General features: G+C 50.5%; 1 protein-coding gene across 1 annotated transcript in view; it reads left to right on the plus strand.

The window, feature by feature from the left end:
* Positions 1-202: 202 nt before the first annotated feature.
* Positions 203-27,314, plus strand: part of LOC116945193 (sodium-dependent lysophosphatidylcholine symporter 1-B-like) — a 62,163-nt gene continuing 35,051 nt past the window's right edge. Inside the window, exons 1-6 of the mRNA XM_032959451.2 lie at positions 203-780; positions 5,765-5,890; positions 10,817-10,941; positions 21,791-21,923; positions 22,729-22,807; positions 24,019-24,236. Coding sequence (XP_032815342.2) covers positions 685-780; positions 5,765-5,890; positions 10,817-10,941; positions 21,791-21,923; positions 22,729-22,807; positions 24,019-24,236 — 777 coding nt within the window. The 5' untranslated portion in view covers positions 203-684. The remainder of the gene's footprint in view (positions 781-5,764; positions 5,891-10,816; positions 10,942-21,790; positions 21,924-22,728; positions 22,808-24,018; positions 24,237-27,314) is intronic.

Below are 27,314 nucleotides of genomic sequence, written 5' to 3' on the forward strand. Positions count from 1 at the left end.
TACCCCCACCACTCCACCCCCATCTCCCCAATCGCTCTCCCCCCCCCACCACCCGTCACGCTTGGAGGCGTAGCGGGGTACGCAGACCTATTCATATTCAATGCACGCGCTCCCAACCCTCTCGATCTTCCTCCTCCTCCGCCGCCGCCACCACCACCCCCCTCCAAGCTCCCTTAACATGTCGAGCCAACCAACCGGAGGCGCGGAGCTCGGCACACCCTCTCCAATCCATCAACTCCGAACCCGACCCAACCCACTTGCTTGCCCTGCCTCCCTACGTTCGAATGTTACGGGGTGGTGGGGGTCGATTGCCTTCGTCTGGCTTTCTGTGAGCGGCGTGGAGCGGATGCGATTTGGGGTGGAGCTCGAGGCTTTGGTTGGGTCGCGTAACGCAGCTCGTGAGGTTGTCCAGGGTTTTTTTTTGGTTTTTAGAGGAAGAAGATCCTCCCAGCAGCAAGTACGGCGTTGATTTCCTTGGTGTCCATCCATAGCAGCAGCAACAGCAGCAGCAACAGCTTATTGTATTGCCATTCGCAAGGGCTGCGTTTGGCATTGCTGCGGCTGGAAATAGAAGCGCAGCACTGGTAGAGAGAGAGACAGAGAGAGAGAGACAAAGATAGACACACAACAAACCCGTAGGGAAGAATCAATTTATTATTGTATCGCTTTAACAGTTGTTGAACGATGGCGAAAGGCGAGGGCAAAGGTGCCGATAGCAGTAACAGCGGGAGCGAGTCCTCCCTCCCCGAGTCCAACCTGCTCAACCAAGAATCTTGCAAGGTTAGCAACGTCCACGGGTTGTTTCATTCCATATCCATCCCTCGTGCCTCACCACCCCCTTACCCCGCTCTCTACCCATGTGCTCATCACTGCTTCTTGTGCGTTCCGAACACAGTTTGTGTAATTCGCGTGGTCCTTGGCTTTTTTCTTTGGAATTCGCTCGCCCGAGCGGGTCGGTTCATTCATTCGATCGACGCTCGATTCGCCGCGGCGTGCACGACGTCTGTAGACTCGTTCCTTTGTTCATTCACCGTGACATCCATTCATTCATTGCGCTTAGAAATAAGTGTTACGTGGCAGTGACAGCTGAGCTTGCGTGAAGCTATGTGTGTGTGTGAGGGCGGGTGCCCTGTACACTTAATGTGTCCGTGCCTGGCGTTGTGGGTGTCCTTGTGACACACCCGGCAACCCGCAGTTCGTTTCCCGCTCACGGTGCCCCCAACACCGCTGACGATCATCTGAAACCGGTCCTGTGCCCTCCCCCCTAGATAGACTCGGCCTCAAATGAGTACCCGGTTCGGTGTGTGAACATCGCCACCCGGGGAGACAAAGGCGGCCGGGCGTGGTTGCTGGCCACCAACCGGCTCGTGCCGTGCCGGCCTTCATAGCTGCTGCTCGCTAACAGCACTTGCCCCAAAAGTCTGTTCAAGGCTATACGGGGGATCTTTGTCTTGTTGTCTGTGTGACACGCGTGTGTCTACGTGTGTGTACGTGTCTATCTGCGACGTTTGTCTACGTATGTATGTGTAACTTTGTGTACGTACATGTGACGGGGGTGTATCTTTGTTTTGTGTATGCGTGCATGTGTGTGACTTTTGTCTGTGCGTGTCTGTATGCATGTGATGTGTGTTTGTGCCTGTATGTATGTACGTGTGATCTGTCTGTGTCGATGTATGTATGCACGTAATGTCCGTGTGCCTGTCAACGTATACATGCGTGATCTGTGTGTACACACGTGTAAATTGTGTGTGGTATATGTGTAGACTGCGTCTGTATGCATGCATGTGTGATATGTGTATGTATGGATGCGTGATCTGTGTCTTTGTGATCTGTGTGTGTGATCTGTGTATGAATGTTAGTATGTGTCTGTGTATCTCTGTCCTTAATATATGTGTCGTATGTGTGTGTGTGTATGTATGAACTGTGTGTGTGTGTTGTGTGAATGAATGAATGGGTTTCCTCAGTATGTCTAAGCACGGAGCTTAACGCTCCACTTTCTCCTTCCTCGCTGTATTCTTTTGCCTTTGTAAGTTAAAAAAAACACCGCCCAACAGCTGAAGTTTAAGAATGCAGTTTGGTGTGGCTCTGCGTGCATCCATCTGACTTACGGAACACGTGGCGTGCTACCCATTCATAAAACACTTTGTAATACCTATGGGGAATTGTGTAATCACGCTCGTGGTGTGTAGTAACATGCAATATATAAGCGTGAAAATAATGATAACATTAATCGCACTGCAGTTATGCGTCTTACTTGTATGTGAATGAACCAAAAACAGGGCATACACACAACAGAACACACTAAAGTTATATCAATATATACACGGACACATGAAACGTACGAAAGACACCTCGCAAATGAACATGCTCCATTCGAAGGGACAATTTAACTAATATTGCTATTACAAGTAATACACAGTATACACACAGACACACAAAGTTGAACATACACACATATCAGCAGCATCAAATTAACTGAACACACGTATGTACAGTATAGCTTATACATGGAGCTCATTATCTGCATAGAGAAATCGACCAATGTGTAATCAAGAAGAGCCGTTTCCCGAAACGTCGCCTGTTATATATATTCTTTCGAGGCAGCGTCAGTGGTATTATTGATGAATGCGATTTTCCTTGTTTGGGCTTGTGCATCACTGCCAACAGAGCAGGGGCCTTACACTAATGGACCAGAGCGTTGCTCCATCATCATACGTTGCATTGTCCACAGCCTTGCAGTGCGGTGGGGCAGCAGGTCCCGTGGTTACGTGTATCGGCAACATCTTTTTATCAAATGAGCCCACACAGTCACTGGCATTTCTGGGGCACAAGGCGAGGCTGTGATGCCTACGCGTCACATGAATCCCGAGTGGCGGGAGAGCCTGTTGTAGCGAGAGCTATGCTATAGTCCATGGCACTTGGGATTGTTGTTACGATTGCTATCCTGTCCTGGCTCCTATCCATGGCATCATCGCATCTCTTCAATAAAGTACGAGAGAAAATTAACGATTAAAAGATGACAGCCTCACGGTTTGAAAGTAGAGAACAATGTTAAAGTTGCCTCCCCCATGATTTTTGTGGTGGTCCAAAATGGAAAACGTTGAGTTTGGAATATTTCCAGTGACATAGACCTGACAATATGTGTGGCAAATCTCAGCTGTGTAGTCCTTTTTGGAAGGTTGTTTGAATTGGCATCAGTCGCTCGCTGGCTCGCTCTCTCCCAGCTGTATCGGATCTCAAATATTATTTTTTAAATCAAATTAGGATTTACTTGAGTCACTCGCGATCAAGCCATATATGATACGCTGTTCGGTGGAATGTTTAAAGTGTAGCTACTTTCAAATACTCCAGTTTGTGTACCTGGCATGTGGGGTAATTTCTCGTAATACCTACGTGTACAGTTTACACTTTATATTTCAAATATTTTATCTAACAAAAGGCTATAGAACTCAATGCTGAGCAAATAATGCTGAACAACAAAAAATCCTGAACAAATAATAATCAGCGTATTGACATACATACCCATACCCTACATATCATAACCTGTGAATATTAATGCAACAATATTCAGTGTGATGGCTGACTGATCCTCTAAAACACACGTCTATGGATTATAAACATTTACCTAATTTAATAGAATCTCCTAATTTCCAGATATCTTGCAAGCCTGGAAGAGTAGGCTTAAATGTGGAGGGATTGTCTAAAATTCCATCAAGCTGAGCAGGCCCTTCTGTCAATCTTGATCAAAACATTTGCAGGGCTCCACATTGGCCCTCTTATATAAGGCTGTCCACATTCCGCATATATATTGGCGACGTGGCCACGTGCACGCAGCTATGTTGAGCCCCCGTTGGTGGCGGGCTTTAACGTCTACACGCCAGCCCGGGCCGCTTTGAGCCACGAGGCATTCCATTCGTGTCATGGAAACATGGAGCTCGGGTGCGAAGCACTGCTGACGTACAGGACGCGACATAGGAAAGTGCCCGCGCCAACAACGCTGGAAACACGTTGGGGTGAGCGGGGGGGCTACCTCGAGACGAGAGGCAAGCGCTGCATAAACTCAATGTCAAACAGCTCATCAGAGTTAACTAAACTTTATATATTGTTTATTTTTCCAGGTAAGGCCCACTGACCTATGTAGCTGTATTTCAGAAGTGACCTGGCTATCAGAAATGATAGCTCAACGGGGAGTGGCTTTGTCAAGTGGAAATTTCTAGCAGCCAAATACGCGCGTTGATTCTACATATGGAGGGCAAAAACTGGAGGACCCGAAAAAAAATCAACGTGACCACGGCGAGAATACGCAAACTCTAAATATACAACGGGTGCTGGGATCAAACCCACGACCTCCTGTATATCAGGCAAGTGACTTAACATCTCCGCTCAGTCGAGCGGAGGCGGATTGGGGGGAGGAGGGGGGGGGTCACAACATTTCCAACTTTTTAAATAGGGCTCCTTACATGAATAACAAATGTATACATTTAAAAGCCACGTATTCATTCTTTTTCTGGAAAAACTTCACCAAAACACATTCACGGGCTGTCGCACGCACCCGCTGTCCCCACCTTGGACCGAGCACCCACAGTGACGTTGGGCTCGGTTAGTACGTGGAACAGGCTGTACAGAGATCATGGTAAAGTGCTGTGGGGGGACTCTGATTTCTTATCTAAACACGGTGGAGCCTGGTGAACTACGTGACCAGCTGATACTGGACATCGACTCGCCCGTGCTGGACATCTGTGCAAAAGGGCTTCATAGCTCATCGGATTCCTCCAGTCTAAATGGGGAAAAAAACTATTGTTGCTTCACTGGGCACATGTAAAAAATTTTTATATGATGAATATGAATTCACCAAGAAGAAATAATAATTTGATTATTAATCCACGTGATTTTCATGTTGCATGCCGAATCCCAACTTGGCGTGTGAAACACACATTTTCAGGATTTTGCACACTCAAGACCATATTTAGAAACATTCCAAAGCATATACACAAAAAGGCCCAACTTGAATGCACGTGATAGTTTATGTTTTCACAAAGTAGCAATTTCATAAATGAGCTTCACAGCAGCGGTTGCTGTTGAGCGTGGAGCAGGCGCTGGGACTGCACTTGGCCCCACTGGCTTGGCTTCCCACTGGCTAGGCTTCCCACTGGCTAGGCTGCCCACTGGCTAGGCTGCCCACTGGCTTGGCTGCCCACTGGCTAGGCTGCCCACTGGCTAGGCTGCCCACTGGCTAGGCTGCCCACTGGCTAGGCTGCCCACTGGCTAGGCTTCCCACTGGCGAGGCTGCCCACTGGCTAGGCTTCCCACTGGCTAGGCTGCCCACTGGCTAGGCTGCCCACTGGCTAGGCTGCCCACTGGCTAGGCTTCCCACTGGCTAGGCTTCCCACTGGCTATGCTGCCCACTGGCTAGGCTTCCCAGTGGCTAGGCTGCCCACTGGCTAGGCTGCCCACTGGCTAGGCTGCCCACTGGCTAGACTGCCCACTGGCTAGACTAGCCCAAGAGCCGGAGGGCTCCAGGTACTGGGCGACAAGATGCGAAGGGGGTGGGGGGACTCATTTAATTTCTTGCACCACAGCCGCATGCCCAACCACGCTATGCCCAAAGTTTAACAATTGGTTGATATAACGTTTGTCGGACGTGTACATCTGTCATCGTGCGTGCTACCCTGTCAATAATGTTATTGACTCTCACAAACAGTAATCCGCGTGTGTTTGTGTGTGTTTGTCTGTGTGTGCGTGCTCGCTAATGCCAATGTCGCAGGAGCCCAAGAGCACAAAGCTGTCTGTGATGAGCAAGATTTGTTTCGGGATTGGTGGCGCCCCTTACCAGATGACCGGCAGCGCCATCGGATTTTTCTTTCAAATATTCCTTCTTGACGTGGCGCAGGTAACGGAGCACGCACGGTGCGGTTCGGCCGCCGTATCACAAACGCACACACTTGCGCACACACGTACGCACACATGCACGCGCGCGCACGCACTGACGAATGCAAAGATCCCCTGTGTAGCCACACCAGGCTGTTTTGGGGCAAGTGCTGTTAGCGAACACCATCGCGCGCACGCGTGCGCGGACACGCACGGTAGAGCTACCAATAACGCACAACAGGCGCATCGTTAAATGCTCGTTAATGGACTTGGTCAAACATCCCGATGTAGGATCGCAGAGCTTGGGCGATCGTTGGCGTCGCGGTGCTGACCGCCTTCCCTCTTCGTCTGTGGTTTGCCGCGAACCCATTGTGCGACAATATGTCGGCGTCACAAATTGTACGGGTTCCAATCTGCGATTTGCATAAGCGAGAAAGTATACAAATATCACATGTTACTGATGTGAAAAAACAAGAAGTGGATTACCCCCCATCTGGCAGTAATGGAGGAGGCGTTGAGATGTTCCAACGCCAAATGGACACCTATCACTACAAGGCATCAAGTCTGCATTAATCACACATACCTGTGGTAAAGCATGCAAGCAAACGTGCTTCGGTAATGTCCTTGAAGCTGATTGGCCCACACCAGGTGTGTGTTTGGTGTTTGAACTATTTCAAAACTTCGTGTCTTACTGTCAGACATTGGACATCTTGACAGTGGTAAAGAGGGTCCTGTAGACATTCTCATGATTATTATTCATATCAATCCTCCATTCTGTGGTTTTAACCTTGCCGGAAAATCGCAGAGCTGGAACCGGATCGACATTCAGGACAATGATGAAAGGATGTGACTCAGGAATGATGCAGGGATTTGCGTAGGTGTGGGCTTATCCGTATCTACGGGTAGAGCTGTCTCAACACTCAGCAGGGTAAACTGCACTGACAGGGGGACGATAGAAATTGAGAGAGGAGGAAAGCGAGACTAATACAAAGACAGAGATCCCCTATATAGCCTTAACATACTGTTGGGGCAAGTGCTGTTAGCGAGCACCTATGAAAGCCGGCACGGCACACGAGAGGGAGGGTGGCCAGCACCACGCCCGGCCGCTTTGTCTCCCTAGTGGCAATGTTTGCACACCACACCAAGTACACATTTTTAAGGCTGAGTCGACCTAGGGGAGGCCCAGGACCGGTTCTGATAATCGTCACCGGTGTGGGCCGTGAGCGGGAATCGAACTGGGGTCGCTGGGTTCGTAGCGTAGCACGCTAACTGCTACACGACCGCTCCCCCCATGCACACACACATAGATATGGACAGAGATGGATAGACCTGGAGAGCGATAGCCAGAGGTGAAGAGTGAAACACAAAGAGAAGCGGAGAAAGTCATATGAGCATTCTGATGCACTCATTATAACACCCTACTGGACATCTTTGAAAAAGAGCTTTATCGCTCATCGGATTCCTCCGATACCGATACAAATACATATTCTGATTGCGACACCCGCAAACAAGACAGCATCACCCCGATACCCCAGTTATCCCCCCACTGGCTCTCAAATCAATCCTGGATCAATTTCAAGATCGCACTTGCCCTCTTCAAGATCCTCCAAGATCTACTTCCCTCCACACACTCTCCTACCTCTCTCCTCTCGTCTCACTCTGCTGACCGTTTATGAACCCTCCATTCCAGCAACCAAGACTTCCTGTTGTCGAAGCCCCCCCCCCCCCGCTAAATATTTGCACTGTGGGAGGTCACTCATTGTTCTCTGATTAACACCCCCACCTCCCCCCTCCTAGTCTCTAACTGCCTCTCCAGCCGTCCGTGCAGTCGCCTCCCTGCCCCTGTTGAAGTCCATGCTCCAGTACCTTTTTTTCCCTTTCAACCGTGACTGGACTGGCTCGTTCTGCAAAATAATTATGGCCACTGTTTTCGCCATTAAGATCCAGTGGGTGTGGATGCTATACACACACACACACACATCCACATTCTATCGTATTGAATTGAGAGAAACATGGACAGGGAAGGAGAGAGACTCAGGTTTACACGCTCTTATCTGTCTTAGACACTGCAACAGACACAGAGAACAACACAGAGAGAAACAGGCGCGGGTAAAAACACGGATAGAGACATGAAGAGATGCAGCGGCATTCAGAGAGACACAATGCAATTATGTGTCTGTCTCGGACACACTTAAATAGACACGGAGAACAACACAGAGAGACACAGACGCGGAGAAGGATACGTATAGAGACATTTACAGAGAGAATGCAATACAGTACTGTGTTTGTCTCGGAGACACACGGACAAGGAGGAAGACGTGGAGATAGAGGCCAGAAAAGGGACGGGGGGGACAGACACAGAGAGAGAAAAACACTCAGAACGTAGAGAGGGTGAGGCATGAGGGTGACGGAGAATGTTAGTGACTCTGCGTACTTTTCCTCCGTAAAGCCAGCTACAACCAGCGGCACACTGAAATACATCAACAGCAGCGGCACCAGGGTAGTGTGGCCTGATCGCAGCGCTTCCTACGCTGACTTTTACATCTGCACTGGCTGATGTGAAGTCAGCCCGCGAGGCATCGTGCCCAGGCGACGTTGTCACCTGAACAAACATTCGGATTCTGAATCTGAAAGTTCACGAGCAACAGGCCCCATGAATATTCACGAAGGCTCGCTCATGTCCCCTATACTTGGCACTCCTATCGTGGTTTTTTCTACGATTTGTCATTGTTAACTTTCTGACCCACGCCTGGTGGACATCTGTGAAAAAAAGAGCTTTATAGCTCATTGGATTCCTCCAGTATAAATAAAGATGCTGACTCTCTATCAGCCATGGCAGTTGTAATTATGACACGTGGTATTTTTTGGGGGGGGGGGGGGGGTGGCGGGCTTGATATAAATAATTATGTATTTACAGCCTTTTGCCAATCCACTGCTGGGTGAAGTCCTCCCCTCGGCGTCTCGGTCATGGGGTTTTCTTTACCATACTTCACCATGCCGGTCGGCGTGTGGGGTTGGAGACGGTGGTGGGCAGTAGTGGAGGGGGGCAGGGTTGGCGTTGTGAGAGATCCGGGGCTGGGTTCAGATGTCACTCACACCACTGTTTTCCGACACTTCACGTGGCCTGGAGGTGCACATAGCCTTGCACAAGCGACGTGGCGACGTCACCATGGCCTCTGTTGTTACAGCCGTGGCTGCGGATGAAGCTCAGGTCGCTGGGTGCATAATGTAATGTGAATAGTCGTTTAAGAAACGCAAAATAAATGCGAATAGCATCTCGAATGCTCATTTCTGTCCGGTCACACTGCGTTCATTATATACACGTTAAGGTCTCCCTTGAGGTGGTTGAACTCAAGGTTTTGTTTCTCGAGTTTGTCGGGTAGAGAATTCCATACGACAGTGCAAAATCTCTAGGCCAGTGGTTCTTCACCTGGGGTCAGAGACATGGGCCAGATTTTTTTTTGTGGAAGGTAAATCGGCGAAAACACAAATGAAGCATGGGCACGTAAGTACAACTTGCTTTGTTTCATCAAACCCCTGTGTATTCATTAACATTATACATCTTTTTTTACGATTGAGAACCAAAGGGGCGCAAGGCTGCAGTAAAGGTTCAGAAACGCTGATCTAGGGGGACTAAGCAAATGCACAAACTGCTCCATGCCCCCGGAGCTTTACCGGTGACGCTTGACGTGCATAAAAAAAGATCACAAATATCCAGCCGCTGCCCCACCACCTGCCAAAACCAAAGATTTATAACTCTGAAGATTTTTGCCACTTTTAAAGTTCATCTCAGCAGAACTGCATTTGTGGTTACATTTGATCTTCCAAATACACTTATTTAAACAATTTGCATATATTTCTGGTCAATTTCAGTTTCTTAGGCTAAAGTTACACAGCGTCGAATATATTACGCATAGCCGATGCAAATAAAAATATCATGTAAATTTTAACAATGAGTAACGCACCTTGAGGCTAATTAGAATGCACAAGACGCGCAAACCAAGATACTAAAATTACGAAGGAGACTTCGTTTCTTGGCGCCACTGTGGCGAGATGTTAACTACCTCGCCTGGTATGCAGGAGGTCATGAGTTCGCTCCCGACTCTGATGCCTGCTGTATATTTGGAGTTTGCATGTGCTCCCTGTGGTCGCGTGGATTTTTCTCCGGGTCCACCGGTTTTTCCCTCCACATTGAGAACCGACACGCGTTTATAATATTTGCCTGCTATACATTTCCACACGATAGGCCACTTCGTTGAGCTTTCATTTGTGGCCAGGTTGCTTCTGAAAAAGAGCTATACAGCTCAGTGGGCCTTAACTGGTAAAAAATAATAATTAAGTTTTTAGTTATTTGTTAAACCAGGTGAGAACTAAAGTTGAGGAGGATGTGTCTCATTTGCAAGCGTGACTTGGGGGCATCAGTCTGCCAATCAGGGGGCGGTGGCTGCTTCTGCTGCTGCGCGTGATCCCAATTGAGTAAAGTGCGGTGGAAGTTTCCAATTTTCTGGCAAATTCTAACCCTGATGCCGCTGGCATGCAATGACCGACCCTTGCTATCGACTTTGTGGGAATCCTTAAAGTTCGCTGTGAGTGAAGCGGACAGCGAGTAGTATTATTACCACTATGGTCAATACGCCGCACCGCTGCAGTATTGACCAGGGCGGCCGCTGGATTTGAACCACGAAGCCCCACAACAACGAATGGCGCCACCACCGGACCGAATTGTGCAAGCCGCTGAACTACCACTCTCCATATACATACATACTGATACGCACGCAGACGCATAGCTCATGTGTCCACGTCCCATTCTTGTAGACTCGCTTGCACGCACATGTACACACGTAGACGCACACTCCAGACGTCATGTGACACGGTGCCGTCACACGTCTAGCACTTGTCTAAACGTCGCCGTGCGTGTGTGTACATGCGTGTGCGTGCGGCACTCCAGCTGAAGCCGTTCTACGCGTCCGTGATTCTGTTCGCGGGGAGAGCGTGGGACGCGCTCACGGACCCCGCCGTGGGCTACTTTGTGAGCAGGAGCCGGAGGACTCGCTACGGAACGCTTCTGCCATGGTGAGCCCAAAAACAACTCTCTCTGTCTCTCTCCGTGTGTGCATCCCATCACAGCGATATCGATCAACCACTGGGCCACTGTCTCCTTTCTCTTCCGTCACTTCTCTTTCCGTTACCTCTAGTTTTACCAGAGCTCACAACAAAGGGCATCTATAGCATAGCATGGCGTGATGTTAATTACCTCACCTGGTATGCAGGAGATCGGGTGTTCTATCCTGACCCTGATGCCTGCGTATTTGGAGTTTGCATGTTCTCCCCGTGGTTGCGTGGATTTTTTTCTCCGGATCCTCTGCTTTTTCTCTCCACATTTACAAACGTGCATTTTAGATAATGTTGCTGCTATATATTTCCACGTGATAAGCCACTTTGTTGAGCTATCATTTGCGGTCAGGCTTATTCTTATTAATAATAAGCTTAATAGCTCCGGGGGCTTCAGCTGCTAAGATTCAAAACATATTTTGACTTAAAACTTTCGTGACTGCAGGAATTCATATTGATATATCTATGTGATTTTACCGAATGAGCCAAAGAATATATATATTTTTTTTTAAAGTAGTGTTATTGTATATTTGTTTACCTTTCCTATACTTTGCACTCCTGTAGTGTTTTTGTATTGTCTGTTGTTGTAATGTTCTGACCCACCCCTACTGGACACCTCGAAAAAGAGCTTTATAGCTCATCAGATTCCTCTAGTATGAATAAATATTGTGATTTTGATCTACTCTGCCGCACAAATGAGTCAGGGAGTTTCACTAATCTTTGCCTCTTAGAGTCCCGGGTCACAGATTCCCGTCACAATGCCCACTGCCCAACATCCCATGTATGTACGTATGTTGAACTTCTTTCACACCGTACATAGTCGACCGTGCCAATCGGGGGTGCCTGGGAAGATTTCACACGAGTTCAAATGAAAGTTCATCCCGGTTGCGTTGATTATTGTGCCCTTCTGGTTCTGTTGACTGCCCTCGATGTTATTGTTGTTTAAAAAGTAGATCGTATAAAGTATATATACACGCGTGTTGCGCGTGTCTGGGTGAAATTGCAGCTCCGCGGTTAGCGCACTGTGTGATCAACGCCAGGGCGATTACGGTAACTTCGCCGGCACCTCCATCACTAAGCCCCTCCCTCGAATTGCAAAAATGTCACCGGGAGAGACAAATGAGGCTGTGTTTACTGAATTACGCGGGCACTAGGATCGCTGCCAAGTGTGTTCAGGTTTTGTTTCTCTCTGCTTCTCTAAGCCAGAGGAGTGATTGTGTTGCCCTGTGTTGCAATTCAATACGTATAATGGTACTGGGTGAGCACCCGCATTAATTAAACGTCCAATAACCGCATCAGCAATTGGTTTGCATAAAAAAATACGTATTTATGCACAATAAATAGTGTATAGGGTGCAGCGATTAGCACGCCACGCTATGAACCAAGCAGCTCGAGTTCAATTGCCAGCCGCCGTCAGTTTCAAGTGACCTGGGCGAGTCCGCTTCACTCACCCACACTGACCGGCGTGGTGAAGTGTGGTCAAGTAATCCTCACGATCAGTGTAGCATGGGAAGGCTTTCAACCGCGACTGGATTGATGAATGGTTTAACAATTTTAATATAATTCGTGTATTTAAAAAAAAAATATATATGCATTGACCAACAATATTCATTTGCACTTGTGTGAAGTCGTCACGTGTTTTAACAAGGCCCCGTTCTCTATCTCTGCCGCTATCGTCTGATGCACAATTGTATCGTTGCTAAAAAGCGCCATGGAATATCTTGTCTCGTACGGATTTAGTGTGTAGGTTAATAATACGGCCCTATTTAGATCTGTACAAAGGTAAGGAGGAGACAGTGATGATGCTTTACCCACGCCACTCGGTGCGGGTTGGTTAAGCGAGCGGGACCCAGGACTGGTTCGGATTTAGCTCGCCGCTGACGGTGATCGTGACGAGAAATTGAACTCTGGTTACCGGCTTCAAAGCAAGGCGTGCTGAACGATGCAGCAACACTCCACCCCGGTGAATCACGTTCCTGAGCCATTTTAAACTTGTTAGAGTTTAATGGTAATTAAAAAAACACATATAAATGATGTCTCTTTCAAATCACGTTTCAGAACCAGAATTTCGTTTGCGTTTTGCCATACTGTGTGTAGAGTCAGGTCTGTCTTAGAAAAAATCAGCTCTTCTTCTTGCATCATAAAACAGAGGCCAACCTTGTCTAGTGTGGTAAAGAGGTGGCGGTTCTGTGATATCTCCTTCCACGGGCCAGTCTCGAACGTGGGGTGATGGACTCGCTCAGCTAGATTTCCAAACGGACGCTTGGTGATCTCGTGACATGATGACATCCGTAACACAACATTAGCATGCGATTGGGGAAAACTAAAAAAAAATGTTTAAAACGTGAATGCACAATTGCCGCATTGAGGCGATCTATGCGAGGGGGGCACTCGCAACAATTTCGGTGCCATTTGTGTTTTGTGGGGGCATGGGGCCCGGGAGGTGGGGGGGGGAATTGTCTGCAACTGAGATGAAGAGAACACCTCTGGACTGGTTGTGTGGAGAGTCTGGCTGCTGGTCGAGAGGTGTGGCTTGGCAGCTGTGATTGGATCCAACTGGGGTGGTGTGATGCCGTGTGATGCCGTGTGCGCGTTCGTGAGTGAGTGCGTGCGTGCGCCGGCGAGTCACGACGATGATGATGCACGGATGCGTGCGACGGTGTCGCCATTGCGAAGATAAAACATGACTCACAGTCGACACTGAGGATGCACATGGGCCGATAAATGAAAAAATCATTGCCGTAATCTGAAATGAAAACACGAAGTGCCGATCACTCGGTCTGTCAAGAAGCCAATTGCAAATGTCAATTCCCATTTTCCAGCAAAGACATATATACGTACGGTAGTCTGTCAATTCTGTGTATGTGTCACGGTTACCACACTATGCTACGAACCCGGTGACCCGAGTTCGATTCCTGCTCATGGCCAACACCGGTGACGATTATCTGAACCGGTCTTGGGCCTCCCCTAGGTCGACTCAGCCTCAAATGAGTACCTGGTGCGGTGTGTAAGCATCGTTACTGGGGAGACAAAGGCGGCCGGGTGTGGTGCTGGCCACCCATCCCCTCGTGTGCCATGTCGGCCTTCATAGGTGCTCTATTAAGGCTATACGGAGGATCCTTGTCTTGTCGTGGGTTTTGCAGAGCTGAGCCTGGATAAATACGCGTGTTTCGATACAAAGGTGATTTCATAAAGGTTAATTGAATAAAATGATAAATTATCGAATTATAACAACATTACATTTACGATTAATGCAATGAACAAACACAAATTAATCCAACGCAGAGATGGCAATCGGTGCTGAAAATGGGCGCATTTGAAATATTCCAAATGGGAGTTAAAAAAAAAGGGTCAACATTGCATGTGTAGAGTCCCACGATAATATGAGCCATTATCCACCCACAGAGCCTCCTAATTACCGACACGTCAATCTAAACGTCGCACGCAAAGCCTTCGCGAACATTTCAGTAAAAGCCTTTCGGTAGGCCAATGAAACAAATAAGGGCTTTGGCAAATATTTTATTCCGTGAAGAGTCCCACAGCTGTTGCTTGGCTAAGAGAATGCTTCTTTGCGGAAGGGGATCATTATGGGGCGGAGACACTCGGTTGACAATTGCCCAACGTGACACGTTACACGATTGGACGGAGATTGGTCGTGACGCAGATTTAACCTGTGGAAAACGAGCAAAAACCTTCATTATAATCGTCATGAGCCATTCTTGAGTACATTGTTAAGTTAATATTGTTTGGATTAATATAAATAATTCCAATAGCATATTCACTTACCCAGGAAAGCCTCGCTTTTGTCAGAATCGTCGTGCTACATTGGGCATTGTTTGCCCAATATCTATGAATGAGTGGCATGTGAGAGGAAACAGGAGTACGTGGAAAATGCCCATACAAATTGATGGGACACCACTAAAAGCACCACACAGATGGATTCAACAATTAAATCGCTGTACCACACATCGAGCTCGACGCGCAAATGGGTCGGGGAGTTTCACAAATCTCTGCGTCGTCATCCACTAACCCTCGCCTCTTGGAGTCCCGGGTCACAGGTGCTCGACAAGGCGGCCATTAATGCCCCAACGTCTGTTGAGCGTAAGACCGTAAATCCTGAGCGCTTATTTTCAATCGCCAGGGAATACGCCTGCGAGTGTCACTTTTATCTTAACGGATTTTATAAAGCGACTTAACCGAGGCACTTTACAAAGAATAAACAACGGTACTACAACAACAACAACAACGGTACAACAACTACAACGTGTGTGAATGTAATGGCGGAGTTGAGGTGAATTAAATAGATGAAAGGAAGCAGTGGGGGGCAGATCTGTGATGATGCGGGAATTCGGTGCAAGCGAAATTGGTGATAGTCGATGATGATGATGGTGAATGTTTGAAATGAATTGGGGTTAATGAGTGATAGCCGTATAGTGAGAATGTGAAGAGGGAACGGTGACGGAGGTGGTTATGAGGGGGAGATTAAGGGGGTCGTAGGGTGAGCTGGGGAACAAGAAGTGACTTGTGAGTGCGGAGCGGAAATTTAGTGAGCGGAGATGACCGCTTAATGTGGAGGGGGAAGTTTGTTCCAGCGAAGGGGTGGGCGAGAAGAGAGAGGGAGCGAAAGCGTGGATCGAGCACAAGGAGAAGGAGGAGCTGAAAGCTCCCGAGTGTTTGTCCACGTCGAAGCATGGCGGGCCGGGGGGGCCCCCCCAAAAAGCACGGGGTGGGGAGGGTGCCCACGGCAGTCGCCCCCCCGATTCGCCCCCCGATTCGCCCCGTAACCCGAGGGGGGATTGCTCTGGGGAAGGAGAGCAGATTTCATTTAGTAAAGCACTGCCAGGGCCGGGGGTTGGGGTGGGGGGGTGGGGTGGGGGGCCTCGGGGGTTGGTGGCACCACACTCAACATGTGCAGCCCCAAGGAACTGGGGGAGGGTTGTGCGACCCGCGGCCCCGGAGCCGCACGCGGCTGCTTGAGGGCTGCTTCGTGCCGCTGTTTATTGAGGACCGCCGTCTCGTGCTTGCGTTTCATTGCGGCTCCGTGAAATATTGGCGTTTAATTCTTTTTTTTTTACTACCGAATTCTCGTTATCTTGGTTGCCGGACCACCCTCCCTGGTGTCGCGAAATAGTTGGCGACGGGAAGGCCAGCAGTGGCAGCTGGTGGCTCAGCATGTTTGTGGGGTGGTGACGGCTCCTCAGCGGGGGGTGTGGGGGGACGAAGATGACACCTTGGCCTTGCCACGGGCGCCGAAATGTCTAGCGACGGCTGTGATGCCCACGCATAGAAGGGGGGGAGGTGGATAGCTCTCAATATCCACACGGATAGATTCAATAATGTATCGCGGTGCTTGCCACTGCCGCGTGGATATCCCGCAGGCCATACCGCTGCACGTGTACCTCGCCAGGATAAATCCACGACTGGACAGGACACAGGCCAAGGCGAGGTGGTTCTGGCTGCTGTTTGACCATATTTCACCACTTTGGCCAGTCCTGGCCGTTGAGGTTGAGGGCCCGGTTTTCACGCGCAAACTCGCGTTTGCCACGGCTGGGAATCAAACTCGGGTCACCGGGGGGGTGGGGGGGGGGCGGGAATCGTAGAGCGGTGCACTCACCGCTGTGCCACCACTCTCCCGTCTGTGTTTATATGAATCCTAGCCTCCTTGGTCTCGCCTGGCGGGTGCCAGGAAATATGTTAAGGTTGTTTTAATAGCAAAGCACTTTATTTTAACAAGAAAACATTTCTTACAGTGTTCAAAGTTGGTTAAAACATAAAAAGGGCCTACCAAGGCATCTTGGGAATTCCCTCGGTGCCTTACAAACCAAACGTGCAGAATATGCCCCTCCCGGGATGCACTCATCCATCATTGGCCATGATGCATCCACTGTTACATGAAGGCGCTGCCATCTATCACGATCCTGCTGATTTCATCGCTCCATCTCCTTTGGCCGGTGTTAGTCGTCCTCCCTACCCCCGTGCCAACCGACTAGCACGGTTGGCTACGTACGGTGCGAAATAAGTTCGACATGCGTACATACGTGGTGTGGGGGGGAGGAGGAGGAGGAGGAAATGGCGTGACATGATCACTCCAGAGCAGGTTATATGTTTGCTTGAGTAGGAAGCAGGTAGATAGCCTCGGTGTGCTTTAAAACTTGACAGGTGATTGCTGGTTTGCGCTGAAGGCTGTGCTGGCTGGCACGGGTAACATCGGGGCATTGACCTTCCTGCTCCGGGGGTAACATAAGGACATCGACCTTGCCACTCGATGTTAGACGTCGTACGATCGTGGAGAAAGATCTGCTGCGCCGAGGACTGGTTCCGGATATCACTCGCTGCTGACTATTATTCATAATAGAGGTGTTTTGGGTTAGATCGCGTAAATGTTTGTGTCGTTAAAACCCGCCACCACCCGACACAGCCAACTAGTAAGGGTTGTCACGTGCACAGAACATGGTTATTAGCGAAGAGCGCCTGTGAAGGCCAGCATGGCACACGAAGGGGGTTGCCAGCACCACGCCTGGCCACTTTCGTCTCCCCAGTGGTGATCTTTACACACCGCACCAGGCACTGTACTAATTTAAATCCGGGTCGAGTCGGTTTGGATATTGGTCGTGAGCAGGAATCGAACTCAGGGTCGCCGGGTTCGTTGTGCAGTGAGCTTACCACTAAGCTCACACTCAAGCACAAAATGCTTGCAACACAAATGAACCACAGTGCCTCGCTGATCTCAAGGAACATAAGCCATCGGGCAAACTCCGGTCGTCCTCACAGCAGCGAATTTTGGCAAACCGTCGAACAAAGACTGTGGTCACCTCATCGCACGCTTTCAGATGCTCTTATGCGACCGTCTGGAATGCTCTTCCGATATTCAGAAGCCACTGGAGCTATGCACTTTTACATCTAGACTGAAAACTAATTTCTTCAGAACTTATTTTCGTGTTGTTGTCCTTCCCCCGCACCTCCGATTCGCGCGGTTGACTACGTATGGTGCGAAAGAAGTTCAACATACACCTCATACGTATATGTCGCGAGAGCTGTTTAACCATACTTCACCATGGTGGTCAGTGCAGGTTCGCTGATGGGATGCCCAGCACTGGTTCAGATATAACTTGCCACCGAATGATAGTAACAATAGAACAATAAGTTACATCCACGAATCAATCCAGTTCTAAACGAAGACCTCCCCCCCGCATTCAGATATCACTTTTTTTTGCTGACTTTAGCCATGGTCGGGTATAGAACTCGGGTGCCACCAGTTTCCTTGGCACGGTGGGACGGAGCACTGGGCCTCCCACCGCCTCCACCCATTCATGTTGAATAAGTGATTTTAATTTTAGTGAGATCTGGTTTAGAGAGCCACTTGCAAAAACAAACGCCTGTTGCTCTCCCGTGTTTCATTACAATGGGATATTGAATTTTGCCGACGTTTGTGTTGTTTCGGTCGCCTAACCAGAACTTCGCAATTTCCCTCGTCGGCAAAATGTTGGCCTTCGCGTGGCTAAGTACACTCACGCCGTTTGGAGGGAGGCGGCGCGCGTTACATCTGCTTCCAGAATTTTCCCGCTCGCACACACCGCTGTGGAGATGCCATTAAGCTTGCCTGCATCGTGTGGTGGAGGGCCTCCCTACGCAGATCTGGCCCGACGCGTAGGCTGGCTCGCACCGGCGATGCCGCGTTCGGTGAGATCCGGGCCTCGCCTCGCAAGCTTGGCGCTGTTCACCGTCGGTTGGCAGCGGTCGCCAGCCAGATGCTGCCCCCCCCCAGCCCCCCCCCCCCCCCCATCCCCACCCCACCAGGGGGTTCCCTTTCACCCTTCCAGGCTGGCTGGGCTGGTGGGAAATTCTGCCGATGCGGCGTTTGCCGAGCGCGATGATTTCTTCTCCTACCGCTCTGTTCGCCGTCGGGGCCGCAGCCTTGCGCAGCGCGGTACAAATATGGGGGCTGGTGTTTATGCTGACGGGTCGTCTCTGCGGGAGGGGGGGGGGGGCGGCGGTGGGGAGCAGGGGGGATCATGGATGCATCGTGGCTTTACCCAATTCGGTAATTTGCGAATACTTTTTAACTTGGCGCATCTGCACCGTGACGACGGAGCACGAAGCACGCCGCAACCATCTCCCCCACCCCCACCACCACCGACACCTTCATGCACAGTGCACCGATGCAGCTAACGGCGGTGCGTGTGTACGCGCACGGACTGGTGCGGCGCGCTGCGCCCCTGAACCCGTCGGCCCGAGCTCGACTCCCGCTAAGCGCACCCACGAACCGCGGCGAATGCCCCAAAGCGCTCCTCGACCTCCCCGAGGTCAACTCGGCCTCCACTCGGTACCTTTTTCCGGTTTAAACATTAGCGCTGGGGAGGCAGAGGCGGCTGGGCGTGGCGTTGGCCGTGCGGATAATTTGAGTTTCATTGGCCTGCGAGGTCGACCGGACATTGCGGGTGCACCCAGTGGGTTCGTGAACCCATCTGCGTGGAAACTTGTCGTCCACCTGCATTCGAGAGGGTTCCCTTCGGAAATGTCAACAACAACAAAAAACATCCCAAAGCAGTGTCCCCCTTGCAAATTAAGTCTCGGCACCCGTCCAATGCTTCGCCGGATAAATAAAGACCCTTTTTTTTTACTGATATCCTCCTGCAAATGTAAACTTCCTCTCCCCTTGCTCCTCTCCCATCTCTCTCCTCGTCTCGTTTAAAAATCATGGGTGGGGGGGGGGGGCGCATCTGCGACGGGCTAAAATGATCACGGCCGACGATCTTGCTGCCGAAGGTGCTGAATCGTGGAAGTTTATTTAAAGCGGGAAGCGTTTGCTGCGTCTAATCGTGCCGGTGTTCTTCCGTCCGTGGCCGCGGACGAGGCCACGCATTGCCAAAGCGAACGAGATTCACCGCGATGCACGTCGCCGCCGCCTGCATTGCGTTGACGCCGTGTTTGCGATGCATGCGAAAGCAACGCGATGCTTTTAACTGACGCGCGCGTTCGGATGCGCTTCTGCGGCCGTCTGGAACGCGCTCTTCCCTGCGATTAATAGGAAGCCGCTGGAGCCGTGCACTTTTAAATCATCTAAATTGGGAACCCATTTCTTCAGAACTGCGCTGTCCTACCAGACAGTCTCGCCCCCTTCACCTGATGAAGGCCGCTTGTGTTGTGGCCGAAACGTCGTGAGAATATTATTGTGTTATTTTATTTTATCAATTTATTATTTTATTATCATTCTACGTGACTTTACCGAAAGAACCAAAGAAGATGCTTTTGTTGTGTTTAGTTTTGTTGTCCTTTCTTCCGCACCTCCGATTAGTGCGGTTGGCTACGTACGGGTGCGAAAGAAATTCGGCACACACGCCCACGTTAACATTTCAGTCACGGAGCAAACTTTGCAAATGCCCCGTGAAAATGCGCTCTAAAAATAAACGGTGTAAAGCCAAAACGTCCTGACACCACCTTGCAGAGCCAAGTTTTAGGTCCACGATATAAATTTCTCTCTTTTTTTTTGCTCGTCGATCGCCGCACGCGCGCCTTGGAGCCGGGACGAGTCCACGCCGCCCAGAACGATGGCCTGGCACACGACCGAGGAGATTATTTCTGGTCCGGTAAAATATCTGATGACGATGATCCTGGCGTGGCAATTTCCACCACGCCTCCTTGTAAAGCTCTTTGCCGGGACACAGTGGCCGCCCCGTTTGCACGCGAGACGAGGCATCTCGCGCTCGATCAGAGTGCGATATATTTAAAGTTGCCCATTTCAGATTGGACGGATGTCTCGGCGGGGTCGGAGATGCTGAACCGGCACTGCAGAGATGCCGAGTTAGAATCCAGCGTTGCAGTCTTGGTCACCGATGGCTGCGCTAAAAAACGGCCAGCGCAATAACTGTTGGGTTTCTTGCTTCCCACGTCTCGGTTACGAGCACCGAGTCTTAGAAGAATGTGTTTTATTGCTATGCAACGGACATTATTTGCAGGAAGTGGCCCGACTGTAGGTAAAGTAACTTCACTCATACTTTCGTGAGCTCATCTTCTGGGGCCAATCGGAGCATCCGTTTTCGTGGTTATTGGTCTCTCGCTACGAGCGCTTACACGCGGCGCACTTGCACACAGCACACTCGCACATAGCGCACTTGCACACTGCGCACACAGCACACAGCACACTCGTCCACACTCGCACACAGCACACTCGCACACAGCACACTCGTCCACACTCACACACAGCGCACTCGCACACTGCGCCCGTCTCCGCGAGCTGAGCCGTGGATTTAGGAGTTCAGCAGTGGGCCTGCGATGGAGCCTCGTGGCTCGAGGTCACTCCTTCCTTGCTGCTGCCCCCCTTGGCTTCAAACTCCCTCCCCCCAGCGGTCCGTGCTGCTGGTTCCCTGCCCTCTGTTGAAGCCCAGGCTCAAGGTCTTTGTCTCCTCCTCCGCCTATAAGCTGACTGTGCAATGTCTCATGTCATTGATGGCGGCTCTCACCTGACAATAAACGCTCCTGAGGACTGCATTGGAAAGCCACTTTGACCGCCCTTCTCGGTCGTCGTTTTCAGCACCACGTGGTGTACAGAGTCGCATGGGATCATGGGGTGGAGATTTCACGGTGCTAGCGGTACTTTGAGCCCCTCGCGGACCTCCGGCCCTTGGTGGAGAGCTTAAGGAGATGGCGCGTGCGTCTCCCCCAGCACTACGGCGTTTTCCCCATGATGCATGCGTGCCCCCCCCCCACGCCCCCCCCCCCCCACTCGCTTTCCCTCCCACGTCTTGAGACGCGGTTGCTTTGGGACGCCACGCTGAGTGTCGGCACCCCACCCCGCTCTGTCGCTGCGCAGGATCGCGGTGTCGACACCGCTGGGGGTGATCACCTACTTCCTGCTGTGGGTGGTGCCGCCCGGTGACATACAGATGGAGCTGAAGGTCCTGTGGTACCTGCTGTGGTACTGCCTCTTCCAGACGCTGCTCACGGTGCGATGGGCATGCTCGCCCACTGGCTCACTCACTCGTTCACTCACTGGCTCACTCACTCGTTCACTCACTGGCTCACTCACTCGTTCACTCACTGGCTCACTCACTCGTTCACTCACTGGCTCACTCACTCGTTCACTCACTGGCTCACTCACTCGTTCACTCACTGGCTCACTCACTCGTTCACTCACTGGTTCACTCACTCGTTCACTCGCAAGCTCACTCGCAAGCTCACTCGCAAGCTCACTCGCAAGCTCACTGGCTCACTCGCAAGCTCACTCACTTATTCACTCACTGGCTCACTCATTCATTCATTGGCTCACTGGCTCACGCACGTCTCCAATACCCACGAAGGCACGCACTGGCTCACCCACTCACCGGCTCCACTCCTTCACTTCAATCACGCTCTCTCATGCAGGAACCCTCCTTGCCGGTTACACACGTTCATTCACTCACTTACCTACTCATGCACCCAACCACACCACACCCACTAACGGCCCTACCCATTCATTCACCCACTCGCACACCCACTTGTTTACTCACTCGCTCACTTACCCGCCCATCCACTCTATTACTCACCTACCCACACATCCTCACTTACCATTCAGAGACCCACTCACTCACCTACCCACCCACTCACTCACTCACCATTCACCGACCCATTCACTCACTCACACACCCACACCATCCAACCATTGACCCACTCACTCATTCATTCACTTTATGGAGACTTTCTCTCTCTCTCGCCAAACAACCCACTCACTCTCTCTCTCTCTGTCCTCCCATTTTCACATCTCGTCCACAGTGCTTTCACGTGCCATACTCGGCGCTCACAATGTTCCTGAGCGACAGCCAGAAGGAGAGGGACTCTGTGACCGGCTACCGTGAGTTCACCCCGACAGCTGCACGAGGACACAGATTAAGCGCTCGCCACAAATGAGCAATCGCAACGATACCTCGCAGATGATCTGGTCAAGGAGCAAAAAAAAAACATCAACGCGCTAACGCCTGTCATCTTCGCAGCAGCAGCAGCAGCGGCTTTTTGCTCGGCCCTCGAATAAAGACGGTCGGCGCGTCGCGCCCTTTCAGATGCGCGTCTGCGGCCGTCTGGAACGCGTCTCTCCTGCCTTACGATATTTTCGAAGCCACTGGAGCTATGCACTTTCAACACTCGTTTGAAAACTCAATTCTTAAGAACTTATTTTTGTGGTCAGTTTGTTGTCCTTCCCCCGCACCTCCGATTAGCACGGTTGGCTACGTACGGTGCAAAAGAAGTTTCAACATGGACACATGCACGAACGCTGGATGACCTGGAGGGATCGTCAAAAGAGACTTTCAGATTCAGGATATTTATTTACACTGGAGGAATCCGATGACCTACAAAGCTCATTTTCACAGATGTCCAGTCGTCCCATTGACTCACCTGCCCACAGCATGCACTTCTGCCTCTGTTAAACACGTGGACCCACACGTGTACATAAACTATAACTGTGTACGCTTTAAAAGGGTAATCGTTTTTCACTTTGAGTGTGCATGTACCCAAATGTGTACGTGTACTAGGAGCGGTGGTGTAGCGGTTAGCGCTATGCTGCGCTACGAACCCGGCGACCCGAGTTGAATTCCCGCTCACGGCCAACACCGGTGACGATCATCTGAACCGGTCCTGGGCCTCCCCTAGGTCTACTCAGCCTCAAATCAGTACCTGGTGCGGTGTGTTTACGTCGCCACTGGGGAGACAAAGGCAGTCGGTCGTGGTGCTGGCCACCCACCCCCTCGTGTGCTGTGCCGGCCTTCATAGGTGCTCGCAAACAGCACTTTGCCCAACAGTCTGTTAAGGCTATACGGGGGATATTTGTATGTACGTGTGCGGAGAGCGGTAATGTAGCGGTTAGCTGGTGCATTTCAGTCGGTCAACCCATGGCACCTGGGTCTATTGCGTGACCTCCTATCAGCGAGCCTTCAGCACTTTACGTGGCCTCAGAGCGTACCTGGCCCGGCACAGGCGCCGCGGTGACGTCACCACCACTTAGTGGCGAACGGCGGCCGTTGTTGTTGTTGTTGTTGTTTGTTGTTGTCATCTGTCGGCGGACGGCAGGCATGACGGTGGAGGTGCTGGGCACGGTGATGGGCGCCGCCATCCAGGGGCAGATCTCGCAGGCCTTCGCGAGCGGCAAGAGTCGCGTCAAGTGCGAGGGCCTCGCCAACTCGTCGTCCCTCTACTCCCCCAACGCCACGAGCGCCCCCAACGCCACCGACCTGTGGGTCACCCCCGGGGTCGCGGCCAGCTCCGACGACGAGCACCTCGAGATGCTGGTAAATTCTCGAGCCTGGTTGGCGTCGTTGCGTTGCGGAGGGCGCGGGGGTGAGGGGCTTGGTGGGGGGAGGCAGGGGGGGGGTGGTGGTAGGAGGGACGGGGGGAGTTGTTTATATAAATATATATTTTTTACATTTTGTTACTCAGCTGCCTACGGCAATATCCCATGGTAATTGCTGTCATTTTCTGCATTGTCATTTTTCTGGTCCGGATCCAAAGGTCCATTATGTTCAATTATGAGTGTTATTAGCCGGTTACTGAATCACTGATGATTGGGTGTGTTACCTAGGCAATGTAGTAAAACTAAACACTTTTTTTTTTATTTTACCAAGTAAAGTCCCACTGAGCTTTATAGGAGCGACCTGGCCACAATTGGTAGCTAAACGAAGTGGCTTATCGTCACGTGGAAATGTACAGCAGCCAATCTCGTTCAAATCTGAATCCGAGGAGGGAAGGGTCAGTGCACTGGACTTGCAATCCAGAGGTCGACAGTTTGATTACATCTCCTGGCGCGGCAAGTCGGAACAACTGCGCAGGAATCGGATGTCACTCGTTGCTGACGTTAGGTCACTGGGTTCGTAGCGCGTTGCGCTAACCGCTGCACCTCCGCTCCGCTCACACTCTTGACACTGAATCGCGCGATTTTTTTAATTGACAGTCGTTTCAAGATGAGCATTTCGTCAATTGGCGTGATTGAATCTGTGGCTAAAAAGTTCGCCAGATATTCGGCGATCTGCCGAAACTGGATTGTTCATGTTGACGCTGAGGGTTTCGCCTGCAATGATTTTGAACCGTCTCCTTGGCTCCGTTAAAAAAAATCAACTTTCTTCTTTGGTTCTTTCGGTAAAGTCACGTAGAATGAGAATAAAATAATAAATTGATAAAATAAAATAACACAATAATATTCTCACGACGTTTCGGCCACAACACAAGTGGCCTTCATCAGGTGAAGGGACGAGACTGTCTGGAGGACAGCGCTGTCCTCCAGACAGTCTGTCACGAAAGCTTTAAATCGAAATTTAAAATCAACTTTGTCACCGCCAGTCTGCGGTGACGTCATTTTCTCGCGTCGAACGCAGAAACGTTGCTCATGATCTCCGGTTTGTCCGTTGGCATACAAATCGATCTCGTCTTCTCTCCTATCTGATTATTGGAAACTTTTTTTGTTATCACAATCAGAAACTCTTATTTAGATGGGGGAAATCCGATAAGCTATGAAGCTCTTTTTTTCACAGTGTCCGCTATAGGTAAGGTTTTTGGCCCCTCAGTTTACAAGTAGCGCAATCAAGCACACACTAAAACAAAACCAAGAGCTAACAATAATATTTACACATTCCCAGATAAAGCCGTTTGGTATCCACGATATCGATTTCGACTCCGTTCGTCCGTCCCCCCACCAGGGCCCCTTTGAACGCTCGTCAGGGTCAAAGTGTCACGGCAACGCGCCTCTTATAGGAAGGGGGCCTTGGGTGTGGGTTTACAGGAAAGGCGGTCGCGTGGAAAGCTGTAAGCATGCGGTGTTTAACGAACGGACGAGCAAAAAAAAATAATCAACGTACTCGCCAATGACACTACGGCCCTGAAAAAAAATGACGGGTGAAGTTTCGGCCAATCGTGCTTCTTCACAGGTTCCCTGCGCTATTAAGAAGGGCCAGTGTTATCGGACGAATGTGTAGAGTTTTTGTTTGTTGTTAATTGTGATTGTGCGCCGCTGCCAACGCAGCACCACCACCGCCGAGTAATCTGTTAAATATTTAAGCGCACATTCAGTCGTTGCCACCATCAACGACGCTTAACCGTTTGGAAGTTTAATTCGGTTGGATGGCTCCGTGGCAGAGCGAGCGGTACGCAAGTCGTTATTCTCGTGAGTTCAAATCCTGGTTGGGATGGGAGTGGGGTGGGGGGGGGGTTGACTCAGCCCATCATCCCTTTGGGGTCGATAAAATCAGCACCACTTCGTGGCGAAGCCGACAGCGTTTTTCCTATAGTTAGTCTCGCTCTTCACCCCCTGTAATGTAATAGAAATGTGTAATTTTCACCGCTGGGGCCGGAGATGGCTTTGACTTGTTGGGCTTTCACTCGCGGTTACTTTATAGGGCGCTCATGGCGCCTTTCATCTGCCCCGTTATAAAAGACAATCATTATCTACGTTTGTTAATTTTAACATCGCCCGTAAACATTTTTGGGGCAAAAGTTATAAACCTCTTCTGGGGTACCGTCCGAGCTGAAGCCTCACAGGCAGCCGTGGGCCCCCCTAAAGATTCAAATCACAAATTGCTATAGTACAGCTGTAAAACTTTTCAGACAATAATAGAGAAACTTTTGCGATTGGTCATTGTTTTGTTTTTTTGCCATAGGCCGGTTCACGCGAGTGCGCGCCGCACGATCTTGACCCCAAGCATTTCAAAGAATAAATAACGATCCTGGATATTTTCGGCCCGTCACGTGTTAAACCGAACAACAACAACGACGACGACGTTTCGCGAAAGTCGCGCCGTGACGTTATCAATCCAAGTTCACCCCACGTGCTAGAAGCAGAGACGCAACGATGCAACCATTATGGGATTCCACATCCCACTCCTTCGCTGAGCAAGTCCGCGTCGGCAATGCCGAGGGCCTAGGTTCGAACCTCCGTTAAGATTCCCAATCTGGGAGGTGATCGGGTGGCTCATTTCGGAGCGCTGGGCCAGCGATACCGAGACCCTCGAGTTCGAACGCAGGATGTCAGCGTTACCTCTGTCTCACGGGGAAAGACTCAACCCTAACCCTTCTAAAGTAATGAGGGATTTCACACGCTGGATGAGGGCCGTCAGTGCAGACACGTGTCTCCCGGCGTTCCCGACATCCCATCCTTTTCCGTGTTCCTTCGTCAGAATCGGAATTATTTCCTTGGTGTGGGTGAATGCGAAGAGCTGTGACGCTGTCTGCCACGGACGTCAGTTTCGTTTATACCGTTGACTCTTCTCCCCCTTTTCCATTGGAGTGCTACAGGGTATGTTGCGTGCGTGTATAAGTTAAAAAAAAAAAGTTAATATTTTTTATTTTATGAAACACGCCCGTGTTTGAGCATTCTGGTC

The sequence above is a fragment of the Petromyzon marinus genome, chromosome 23, assembly GCF_048934315.1.
Source record: "Petromyzon marinus isolate PM22_M1 ecotype Great Lakes invasive population chromosome 23, UKy_Petmar_22M1.pri1.0, whole genome shotgun sequence".
Lineage (NCBI taxonomy): Eukaryota > Metazoa > Chordata > Hyperoartia > Petromyzontiformes > Petromyzontidae > Petromyzon > Petromyzon marinus.